The sequence below is a fragment of the Orbicella franksi genome, chromosome 7, assembly GCF_964199315.1.
Source record: "Orbicella franksi chromosome 7, jaOrbFran1.1, whole genome shotgun sequence".
Classification (NCBI taxonomy): Eukaryota; Metazoa; Cnidaria; class Anthozoa; order Scleractinia; family Merulinidae; genus Orbicella; species Orbicella franksi.
The window spans coordinates 13,662,188-13,675,350 of record NC_138151.1 but is presented as its reverse complement, the minus strand read 5'-3'; the positions used below and the strand labels follow the sequence as shown (position 1 = coordinate 13,675,350).

The following is a 13,163-nucleotide window of genomic DNA, read 5'->3' as shown; positions in this document are numbered from 1 at the left end:
AACAAAAACTGTGACTGCTAAAAAGAGCGGGAAAACATGTGACGCATAATTCAGTGACAAGGTTCAGTGTTTCTCCCAACTGGCGCCAAACGACTTCTCTGCTGTGTTCAATGAGAACATGATTTTTCTCAGCCAATCCCACAGCAAAGTTTTATCTAAGAACCACTATTTGCGCCGTGTTTCATGTTGTCCAGCGTACACTTTACAAAAGCGCGGGTAATATCGTAGTCAACCAATCAGAACTCAAAGCACTTTCACGTAACCAGCGGCAAGCGCGGGAAAAGGCGCGCAAGTCAAATCACGTGATTATGATTTTCTACCTTATTGGCTCATAAAAAGACCATTGTTGCTGCGATTGGTAAAAGAACTTACTCCTTCGACGGTGATCTCATTGTAGCTTTCTGGAAACGGTTAGTACTGTTTTCAAGCTGTAAAGCGCTCTAATGTTATCGTTTTCTCAGAATTCCGTGTGCATTAGATCATATTTTAATGAATTTTGCGCTTTATAAGTAATAAAATGATTATTAGTTATTATTGTTTTGTTTTACTTCTTTAGCACGTCATTAGAGCACCAAAAGCAGGCGTAATAGAAAAGGTACTGTATGATGCTGGCCAGGCCGTGAAGAGACATGCGCAGCTGGTACAATTCCAAGAACAAGGTCAAGAACAAAAGGAGGAGGACGAGGACGAGGAAGCGCCTGAGGCCGAGTGAGAAGAAAAAACAATACAGCGTGTCGACTGGCACAAGGATATTTCGCGGGGAGGACTGTGTTTCAAGAATTTGGTGTCAAAGACAAATTTATATTCAAGACTCTAATCAATACTACGGTGACCTATCGCTTTCGCACTTACTAAGTTAACTTGGACCCTTTGAAAAGAGAAACAAAGCTCGCGAATGAAGTATGAACAAGAGGGGAAATAAATTAAAGTATATTATATTTATATCACGGCAAAGATAATTGAGTGTGTCGATGTGTACTGGAGGATTGTAACGAACCATTTGGTCGTAATACTGATCAGAATGCAATTCGTCCTGATGTTAATGATGCGTGAACAATCATACAGCCAAAAAATAACCTAAGTAAAATTATTTTCATTGCGTTATAGTTAAAGAAATTCCCTTAACCCCGACTGTAAGACATGTATCGAGACAAATAGGGAGAACTTGTTTGTTGAGTCGCGATTTAAACCATCATTCACATTTTAAACAACACTGAAAATAAATATTTTAAAAAGGAATTGTTATTGGCTTGCTTGTGAAAAACCATATGGTATCTGTCAGCTGTACAGAAAAGTTTTGATGTTCAGCTACCACGAGTAGTCCCTCTGTCTCTTAGTTCGTCGTGCATGACACGAAAGAAAACCACGCGAATAAAAAAATAATGGCCGCGCTAAGGGCGGCATGGACCACTGTTTTATAGGTAATTTAGTCAGGAGAGACACGAAAATGATCCCTAAGTGTCCATTTCTGTCAAAAACCTTTACTTTACTCTCCTCACTGTCTGTTACAATAAACTATCCCTTGGAATTCGTAATCATACCATACCGTACGGCTTTTTAAGCTTGTGCTCCCCAGGTTTTCTCCGCATTTCAACCCCTTAATTGTACGACGAGCACCCCAGTCTTTTTTATATGGGAGTCCTCCCCCGGGATCCAGACCAGTAAGCAACACGTTTCTTATTCCTTCGGCGAAATCAAGCGCTTCTGCAAAGGCTGCTTCTACAGGTTCATCGCTGCCCACACTCCTGGACCTTGCCTCATCAAACACTTCATACATCAGTTTGATTCCTTACTAGTAACCTTACTCAAAGAAACTGATACTCGTTAACAAATCTTTCCTTTGCTCCCATTGTTAAAACGTAACTCTGTAGAAGCTCTAGTGCAAAGGCTGTAGTTAGAGATCAACAAGTGGATATTTCTAAGAATAAAACCAGTATTGATTTAGCTACTGTACAGGAAAGTCTTCAGAGCCTCCTTTTCCTTGCACCCAGGCCCCGCCGGCTAAGAAAGACGGGCAGCCCTGGCACTCAAATAGTATTTGCATTGCAAATTAGTTACGTCCCCTCGTTTACACGATGTCTTGGAAGCTTCTTTCTTCAACGCTTTGGCTAATGCTGTGTCTATATCACAAGAAATGTTCCTAAATGTGTCCCAGACGCAAACGTTTGCTGATGGAACAAACTTATTCAGTAACCAGAAGCAGCAAGCGACCTCAAGATGGAAAGTCGTGTCGTTGGCCATCGTCGGTATGTGCATGTAATGAAAACATTATGTTCTATTGCTACTTTTGATTACTTAAATGGTTGAAAAGACCTAAATATGTTTTGAGACATTTATTTAGCCAAAATAAATCGATATCTCGTGAATTAGATTCTGGATAAAATTAAATCTTAAGCCCTGGCCAATCAGACACTGTAACAATACTTAGCTCTTATTAACCGAGCAGGAGGTCTGTATGGGAGAATCTTGACCGCGGTTGTTGGTACAGACTGAATTTTTTTTCCTTGCAAACCTGTTCAACAGTTTTGCCTCCTCATCTGTTTTAGCTGTCACTTTGGGGAATTTGTCCTCTAGTGTAGAGATGTCAGGGCTCCTGTATAATGAGTTCTAAATTTATCTTGATTTTAGAGTTAAGTGTGTTCCTTCATCTAGTGTTCTTTCGAGTGGGGTGTTTAATACTGTATAATTTACTCAAGTCAAGTCAATGATGCCATGGATTAGTGAAAGCTTGGAAAATTGACTTGACTAAATAGAGTAGATAAGCCTTCATTCAAAAGAACACTGGATTATCTTGATGTGTTGAGAAGGTTGAATGATGAGCTTATTTAGCTTTTAAACTCAGCTTGGGAAAGGTGCCTTAGGGATGGTAGAGCCGAGATACAGAGCAGAGCATGCATGTATCCACAGCAACCTTGAGAGCAACAACCACCAGGCAGAGTCAGTGGAGATACTTACCACCTCGTATACTTACCCTCACCAGCGAAAGGGAGGGAGGTGAGGGAACAAAAGCTTGCATTCAACAGGCACGAATGGCACTCAAAGCCAAACTGCATGTTCCCACACAGCTGGCAAGCAAAACACATAAGCCCTGCAAAAGCCCATAAGAGACCCCACCGAGCATGATTGCCCTGAGAGACCTCTGACCAGCACTGACTCAACTCAAACTTTGCCTAAATTACATTTAGTCTCATGAAACTGCAATGCATTATGAGTTGCTGGAGAAACATCAATAGAGCTGTTGTTCAGATGATTGCCTTTATTGATACATTGTTTTTTAATGCTAGTTTCAATGTTGCTTGTAATAACTTCTACTCAAAAGGAAACTGCAACTAATAGGTCTTTCACTGAAATATTTTCATTTATTATCAGGCAAACAAGAAGTAAACAGCAACATGGGACAGCTAACGTCAATGGAGGAGTCAGATACAGCTAGATCAGGTCAGTTTATATTTCTGGTATCTGCAAATTAAAGGTGTTCGCAAGTTTATTGAATGCGATATTATTACAGACTACTTTACTTATTAGTTGTTATTCCATCAGTTAAATTAAGAATGCTAAACTATACCAATAGTAAGAAATCGTAAGTAACTCAACAGTATGTTGGTATCTCTTATCAGGGCAAACAAGAAACACATAAACATCAAAAGATCAGTGGAGGAAGTGAAATACATCAGACGTGGCAGGTCAGTCTAAGTTTTTCTTTACCTGAAGTCAGACGATTAGTGCATTGTCATTGTTATTGTAATCATTTTGAAGAACAGTACCATTATAGAATGGAATTCAGTATTGCAAAATTTGAATGGCATTTGTTGGTGTCAAAGTTATTTGGGATCATCTATGCCTTTTTTGGAAGATGAAGAAATAGTGCTTCTTTGTTTCACTTCAAGCAATTAATGGATTTAGATTTAGTCGATTTTTTTTACAAATTTCTAGTTTCTCCTGAGGTTCAAATGTGTTGACCTTCGTTAGGAAATTTAACTGAACAGGCTTTGAAATGTACAGGCTCAAAATAATCATGAATTCTCCCCACTTATTGTGATATTTTGGGGGTGTGAGTTTTGTAAATTTGCTTGCTGTATAATATTGTCTAGTTGCTGATTTTCTTTATTCTCGTCACTTGTCTTCTTGATATAGTATTGATAGAGAGAATTTAATTTCTAATTTGGAATGAGAAAATTATTGACAACTGACAGATGGCTCCAAATTTTTAAACAAATCATGCTTTAATTTCAACATCCTCACTAACAACTGACTTGTTAATGATTCCAAATAATACCAACAAGTCGTGTTTCCATCGCAGCATCTGAACTAGCTACTGACTGATGATTCCAAATTTTGATCTTGAATGTCCTTATTGAGGACTGACAAATGATTGCAAATTTTAACTGACATAACATGCTTTAATCCCAATATCTGCACTGACAACTGACAGAGGATTTCAAATTTTAACTGACAAATCATGCTTCAATCTCATCATCCTTATGGACAGCAGTGACTGACAGATTATGTGTGACAGTTTCGATCTCAACAGCCATACTGACAACAACAGATGATTCCAAATTTAATTGACAAATTATTTTTGATCTAAGCATCCTTACTGACAACTTATGACAAGTCATGTTTTGATCTCAACATCCTAATTGACAACTGACAAGAGTCCAAATTTTATCGGACAAATGATGTTTTGCTGTCAGCCTGCGTACAGACATTTGACATAATATATCAAACATGAAAGACCGTGTTTGACCACATTTCCAAACACCGAGAAGAGAGGTGAAAATACGACGCACAGTGCAGTGTTTTTGACGAACTTCGAGATGTTTGGAAATGTGGTCAAACACTGTCTTAAGTGTTTGATATATCTTCTTAATCGAAACCAAAACTAAGGGGAAAACAGAGAAATAAAATTGTAAAAATCTACGCTAATTAAGATCATATATCCAAACACTGTCACGGTCATGATTTCCTTTGTTTAATCTTGATGAATTATCAATGAGATTGATAAAGATAATTCCATCTTTTAACTGACAAATATGTTTTGATCTCAACATCCTAACTGACCACTCATGACAAGTCTGTTTGATCTCAACCTTCGTACTGACATTTAACAGATCATTCCAAATTTGAACTGACTAATCATACATTTTGATCTCTACTTCCTAATTGACAACTGACAGAAGTTTCCAAATTATATCTGACAAATTATTTTTTGATCTCAATATCCTTACTGAACACAGACAGATGATTCCAAATTTTTACTGACAAATCCATTGCTTTGATCTTGACATCCTTATTGACAACTGAAAGATCTGTGATTCCAAATGTGATCTGACAAGTCACGTTTAGATCTTTATATCTGCACTGACAACTGACAGAGGATTTCAATTACTAATTACTTGTCAAAACACGCTCTTTACTGACAAGTGACACATGGTTCCAATGTTTAACTGATAAATTGCGTGCTTCAATCTCAACATCCATACTGACAACTGACAGATGGCTCCAAATTTTATCAGACAAGTCATGTTTTGATTTCTGCATACTGACATTTGACAAATAATTCCTAATTTTAACTGACAAATCGTGTTTTTATCGCCTCGTCCTTACTGACAACTGACAGATGACAGATTATTCCAAATTATTTTTTAAAACTGATCCATATAATTTGACCACTGACAGGAATTGAAATTTTCAGTGACCATTCATATTTCATTTGTATTGCTTCGAAGCCTGTGCTACATGTATGGTCTACTTACTCCTCTCTGTTTAAAGAGCAACGAAAAGCAGGAAGTCCTCAAAGCCATTATTAATTTAATAGTTACTACAAATTAATCTTGAGGTTTTCAGATCCATTATTTTACAAAATCAGTTCATTGTCAAGCAAACAGGTGATGAGAATTAAAAAACCATCAATACGAGATAGGATGAAGAAAGCTTTGTGTAGTTGCAAATAAAGTGTCAGTACGTTACAAAATGGTACATTACACAGCGAGGCACGGTGGCTTCATGATCGAGCAGGCCAGGGACATGGTCTTGCGGCATGGAGGCATGGATGGTCGTCTCCTAATAAATACACTCTTTTTCAGATCGAGCGGTCTGAGTTTGAGCCATGGCCGAGGACACTGTGTTGTGTTCTTGGGCAAGACTGTTTACGCCCACAGTGCCTCTCTCCACCCAGGTGTATAAATGGGTACCTGCGAATTTAATGTTGGCGGGGTAACCTGCGATAGACTAGCATCCCATCCAGGGGGTAGTAGAAATATTCCTAGTCGCTTCATGCTACAGAAACCGGGATACATGTAAGCTTCGGCCTTATGAGCTATTTAAAGGCTCGTATGTAGACTTTACCTTTACCCTTACCCTTACCTTTACCTTTACCTTTAACTACATTGCAAAGCTCAGTGTAATATAAATCAAACACTTTTTCCCTCTCTTTTTATCAGGATTTCTTTGTGACGAGACGACTGAGGGAAGTCGAAGGCAAAAGCAAAAGCAAAGACAAGGGCAAGACACTGGAGGCAATATTAAGAAGTCAGGACACTAAGAACAGACATACATGAAGTACGCCAAGGACCAACGTAAGACAGATTGAGAGATTTTTCAAACCAAAAAGTAGGACGTATAAGATAGATTTTTTCCGTGGACTAAACGTTAAGATCGGCGATGTTTTCCTCGCAAAAAAACTGTCCCGAAGAATGATTTACAGTTAGGTTTTCGAGAAAATGTTTCGTCGACTTTGCTTTACAAATTTTAATCGTTTTGCCTTTGTTCACGATGCAAGAGCTTGGTGGATTGTGTGACTGACGCGTACGTGTCTCTTGGAAATCAGTGGTGTTGCGTTACACTAGCGGCCGTTGAGAATATGTTAATAAGGATTTGTGCGAGAATTTCAATACACGGCATTGCAACGGGAGATTTAACTATTAATGTAGCAAATAAAGATTGTGAAGTGCCTTTTGGTATTCTGTTGGCTTGTTTAGACAAACAGCAAGGCAGCAGGGTACCAAAAGAAACTTTATTTTCTTTATTTTCTGAGATAGCAGTTAAAATACGGCAAAATTTCCTGAATTTGAATAATTCCCGTTCAAAACTTTTTAACATATTCTCAACGGTCGTTAGTGTAAGTAACACTACTGTTGTTCAATAGTCACGTACGTTTGTATCATATGATTCACCGAGTTCTCATATCGTGAGCTTCGTAAATCAAATTTTCTATAGTTAGTCTTCGTGTTTAGAATCGCAACTTTTTGCTAGTTTTCTTTTACGGACCAAAAATATGTACAAAATCAGTTTCTCTTGATTATTAAATGTTTTTAAACATTTGTCTTGGCTGCCTAAATTTTACTCTTGAGGTAACCCATGTCAAAATTTTTAATTTTCCCGCCAAAAAACTTAGAAAAAATACGGGCGCTTAAAATACGCATGCGCCATTTTTTTTTTTTTTCAAAAAGAATCTTTATACTTGGTGTAAGTAACTTGTGTTAAAAAAAATTAATTTTCCCCGCTAAAAAACTTAGTAATAATACGGGCGCCTAATATACGCATGCGCCGTTTTTTTTTAAATTTTCTTTTTCTGATAATATTTTTAAATACTGTTTGTCATTACTCATAACTTTTATTCCAGAAAGTATTATTTCATTCACTCAATAAAAGTAATACAACATTCAAACTTGTTTTGTCTTCTTTTGTTTCTTTTATTGACATCAAATAACTTTAATTAAATAATAACAAATCAATAAGTCACAAGTTTTCGTTAATTAGTTTATTGAAATTCAATTCAGTTAATTACAAAGGTGTCATCAAAAAAATTGCCCTATATATACTAAGACTTTTGGCGGGAAAATTGGAAAAAATTTGCACAGCGTTTCCCCTGACAACTTTTTTGACAAAAATTTTAAGGGGGTACCCCGTTGAATTTTTCCCGCCAAAAAAAATTCAGCATATACCATCTTGAACACAAACTAACGAAGAAATTTTGATTCCAGTCATTCGAGTTCTTCAAAAACTAAGACTTCGAGTTCAGTAAATATTTGTTTGTGTTCAAGATGGTATATCCCATGGTGATATCTTTAAACAGCCGTGAAACGACGAGCAGCAAGAAACCTATTTATAAAAATGAGAAGAGCAATTTAAAATTTCTATAATTGCAACGTTTCTACACAACGTTAAAAAGGTGAAAATATTTCCAAATCGAAATGTTTAAGAAAGTTTATACAGCTAGGTAACTTGCAACCCAACTACTTAAACTCTCTTAACGATAGCGATTCTAAAATGTCACCATCTTCTCAACGTGGTGCAGAAACATTACAGTTTTAGACATTTTAACTGGCTTGTCTCATTTCTGTCTATAGATTTCAAGCTGCCCGTCATTCACAGCTTAACTATTTAACGTGATATCATCATGCGATATATTTCAAGAAGATAGCACAGGCAAGCCATGAACCCGATTATTCCGACGAATTAATAAAAATTACCGCGAAAACTTCAATCTAGTCCTGGCGTTTGAATAATTTTGGAACTTCCGTCACTTTTAGACATAAAAAAGTAAAACCCGACAAATCATGTATAGGACAATTTAAAAAACGTTCATGGCTTGCTTCGTTATCTTCTAGAAATTACTTCCAGCGCGGTGTTAAAGATTAATGCCTGGTTATCAAGCTTCAAAACGTATCACTATGTATCCTATGGCTTCTGTTAAATATTTTTTATGAAAACTTGGTCAGCTGCCATCGAAAGCAACAACATTTTAGAAGAATCAGACAATTGAAACTGCAACTTTGAAAAGCAATAGTGCTAATATGTCGCAAATTTTATTCCGTAGCAAACGATAGCGACAAAAATTTTAAAAGAATCAGATAACTGGAGTTACCTTCGTGATAAGAATGTAATTAGTGAATACAAACGATGGCGATAAAATTTTCAAAGAGTCAGACAATTGGAGCTAAGTGTTGAAAATCAAAGATGTAATACTGAATACTTAGAGTAAAAATGTCTGTCAGTTGCAGACGAAAGTAATATCATTTTGGAACAATCAAACAATTGGAGCTACAAATGTTTAAAAAGCAACAGATTTATTCGTGAATATTTTTGGTCAAAATGTTTGTCAGTCCAAATAGTAACTTTCACATTTTAGAATATTCAGGCATTGCATGAAGCTAAATTTCTGATAGTACAAATGGAAGCCAAAACAATTTGAAAAATCAGACAACTAGACCTACATTTTTGGAAAGAGTTGCTTGATACCAGACAATTCATTACAGCCTTGCTGGAAGTTAAACAAGAGGATATATTTGGTTTCTGATTGACCTCCTTGTGCTTATTCCCCTTTCGAAGAAACAAAATTTAATCCGAACGTTTTCCGTACAGAAATGTATAAAGAATATCTGCTGATAAATTAATCTAGTATTTTGAGGGTACGAAGATCAATTCAGAAACCCAATATCCTCTTCTAGAGTTATTTATTTGCAAGGTGGCACTGCATGTCAATACACATTAAACGTCAAAAAATGATCGCGCCTTTTACTATAACGTATAAAACGTAAAAAAAAAAACGAACAAAGCGTCAAATGGTATGTTAGGATCATGTCAACAAATGTTACAAATATTCAAAAGTGAAGTTGCGAATTCAGATTTACAAACGAATTTTTGATTATTCCTGACCTAATTTGAAATGTTTTATAATTTCATATTGCAAAGAAGGAAATGACAGAGACTGTTTGACAGTTATACTGAACAATTTTAATTAACTTCAGTGCAACCTGCAGCGTTTTCAGATCATTTAGATCACAAATTAATTTTGAGAAAAGAAATTGCTCTTTTAACATGCACAATTGACACGAGATGAATTAAAAAAGGAAAAAAATATAAAAACATTCACGTCTATTCGACTGATATCGAAGAAGCGATCAAAACACTTCTTTAATTTCGTATCTGAAAATGCCAAGATCGACTTGAAAAGTAGAAATAATTCTTCAACGACATAAAGTTTGATAGCTCACTTGAAACAATTTTCCACCACCAGTCATGTAATGTTGCTTTTGAGCAGGGCATTGCCCTCCAACAGACAATTCACATCATAAATTGAAACTAGGCCTCCGTAAAACTTATATTAGAGCTTGATTAATGCGGTTTTGGAAATCGAGACATTTTAAAATGTTCAGCGTTGAATTGTTTGTCCAATTTTACATCAGAACGGAATTTGCTATGACTGACATGATCACGTAGCCAACAGTTACCATCATGGTTTTTCATTTTCAACATGCAGTGCCACCTTAAAAAAATCCTCCACAACGTTTATCGCTTAGTAACATGTTTTCAAACTAGGGAGAGTTGGGCGATTGTAAGACAATTTGGAATATTCAAAAATAAAGCAAAAAATACTCGACTTAAACAAAATACACATAGGAAAGCATGCAAATGCCGAACCGATAAAATATAATTTAATCACGTTGATGATCGCTCGAGCAAAGAAATGAAACTCCCCATAATTTGAAAACATGTACTAAATGATAGCTCGAAAGCGGTTGAAACCTTTCCGTTAAAAATGGCAGGGTTCATTAACAATCACTACCGAATTTACTTTTTTTCGCGCCCGAATGTCACTCCAATGCAACTATTTCAGCCGAGAAAAAATGATTTTGAACTCGATTATATCTCCACTCTCAAGAATGCCATTTCTTGTCAGAGAGATTTCAATTTAACCAAATTCTCAAACGCTATTCTCAACTTTGTCTGCATCCTCCCTGCTTGAATCCTTTTGATCTCCTTGTGTTTTCCCGACGTTTCTGTCTCCAGTAGTTTACTCCCTGAAAATAGAATCGATAAACTTACGTAAGGAATAACTTAAAGTGTGGAAACGAATGAGTAAATGAGGAGTAAAGAATTCGCAGTGAATTTTTCAACACGAGTGGGCGTTGACAGGCACAAGACAACGTTTGACAAAGAAACGCTGCTTTCACGAAGAACGCTAAATTCTCGTCGTAAAAAAAACAATAAAAACTTAAAAGCGTCTCGTATGGACAATTGAAGCTATATGGTTGTTTTGAAGTTCAACGTGAAATGTAAACCGAGTCCAGCGAACGCACATGGTTGAAATATTTCTTCCGAAGGTAAAATGCAAAGAAATTGATACTAACCATTAGCAGAAATGGATGTCGACCGTCTTCTCTTCCCCAAACGTCGACGCTATTCCTTCTTCAACGTAAGAATTTGCTTCTCGTGTAGAAGGAACTTGGAAGTACACATCTTACTCCGACGGCAAACATCTTAAAATGACAAAGAAGCACCTCTGATCAGCAATAGTCATCATGAATATACAACACAAGGTTACACCAATCGGCTAACAAATACGTCACGAATTTTTAACAAACAACACCCTTTGCACGCTTTCTTATGTACAACTTTGCATTTACTTTGTTCATATGGAGCCCACGGGGACCCGTCTGGACTGTATAAACGCAAAATGAGCGTTTTTCAAATTGTATTAAGCGTTTTTGTTGTTGTTGTTGTTGTTTGTTTGTTTGTTTGTTTTTGTTTTTGTTTTTGTTTTTTTGCAGTCATCGGATGCCAAGATCCGTTCATACTTATGGCTCACTAAAACCGTCCGATGGCCCAAAGCAATGTTTTTAAGTCATTATCAAGGCGGAGTCTCGACAAAACAATCAAAAAGCTATGGCTTGATGTGCTTCGTCTTTCGCGGGAAATGCAAGATTTGTTCACATAAAATTGGTAGTCCTTGCGAAACTAGTGTCGGTCCCAGGCGTAGAGAGTCACGCGGTTGCGGCGGGAACCCAAGGGGAAAGCGGGGGGAGGGGGGGGGGGTGCGAATAGTGGACCGCATGGATCGGAGAACTTGCGATGAAAACTTTCATATACATAGCTGATGACGGTTTGTTTTGCGTCAGAAAAAAAAAATATTCAGGTCTTTGATTAGCCCGACATCTTTATGAAATTTGTTTTTTTAAGTCCATTGTTGCCTCTCGTTGTCTTTACAAAGATTCGTGTCTACTTTGCTCTCGTTTGCAAAAGGTGATTCACTCTTTTTTGAGTCTTCTCATATTGGTTACCAGCTTACTCAAATGTCCTATCGGCCGCCTCGAGTCGCTAGTTTAGTGTGAAGAAATCCACTGCTAAACCAAACAAGTGTAATCCAAGCATAACGCCAGATAAAGTAAACAGGAGTGCATTTTCATTTCCGGTAATTTTACAATTCGATCTGCCGCGATCTGGCCCGATTTGACCTTTATTGACAATTAAGTTTTGTGATTAATACCCGTTTGCTTATTCTCGTAAAGTGTGCATTACATGTTAGTTTTAGATCAGCTCATTGCAGTCACTAGAGCTTTCTTATGTTTGGGTTACATTTGGCTCTTCGAGACTTCAGTAATTTCGAACCTTCATAAATAGAGTTACCTACATTCTCACCCCCAGTAGCCTGCTTGGTAGCCGTTCAAATTAAAAGAGAAAGGAGAGGAGAAAACTAGAAGCACTAAGTGGGAATCTTACACTGGGCATGCGAAAATTCCTTACCCAGGAATGCAGCAGTCCCTCCATATCCTCGTGTCTCTGGTCACCTGGACACGAGGCAAAAAGGATTCGCGTGGAAAAAGTAATAGAGCATTCACGAGGACTGCCACGCAAAATGAAACAAGCGTAGAGCGCACGAGGGAACAGAAAAATTTGTGAAAGGTCAAAGGGTCGGGAATGTTCTCAGACACACGGGCTGACGCGGGCGACTCTGCGTGAAAAAAGCCAGAGGACCTCCAGGAGCAGTGAAAAACAAGCTGATTCTAAAAATCCAGGTGAAACGCGCGTGGAAACTAAAGCAAAGTAATCGCTTGTAGCACACGAATTAACGCGCGTGGACCTGCATTGAAAAAGCCTCTCAAACTTTGGGTGTGACGCGCGTGAAACGCTCGTAAGAACGCAAAATTTAAAACAGGGGGCCAAAGCTCGCAAGTTGGTGTATGATAGAAGACGTTTGTGACACACAGTTTAACGCGCGTGCATCTGCGTGGAAAAAGCCACAGTGAACGTGCGTTGCCGTCAAATCCCACGTTTTAAGTCCCCCTCGGATATAAGCCCTTCTATTTGCTAACAGAGTATTTTTCCGCCCATCTAATGCATGAGTGCGATCCTTTTGTGTTTCATTACAAACACCACCA

The 13,163-nt window shown here is 37.5% G+C and overlaps 1 protein-coding gene across 2 annotated transcripts in view; it reads left to right on the top strand.

Moving 5' to 3' along the window:
• Positions 1-7,657, top strand: part of LOC145493786 (methylcrotonoyl-CoA carboxylase subunit alpha, mitochondrial-like) — a 24,462-nt gene extending 16,805 nt beyond the window's left edge. For both annotated transcript variants that reach the window (XM_081473249.1, XM_081473248.1), the window contains exons 21-24: positions 557-2,246; positions 3,370-3,438; positions 3,618-3,683; positions 6,444-7,657. In XM_081473249.1, coding sequence (XP_081329375.1) covers positions 557-712 — 156 coding nt within the window. In that variant the 3' untranslated portion in view covers positions 713-2,246; positions 3,370-3,438; positions 3,618-3,683; positions 6,444-7,657. The remainder of the gene's footprint in view (positions 1-556; positions 2,247-3,369; positions 3,439-3,617; positions 3,684-6,443) is intronic.
• Positions 7,658-13,163: the final 5,506 nt, after the last annotated feature.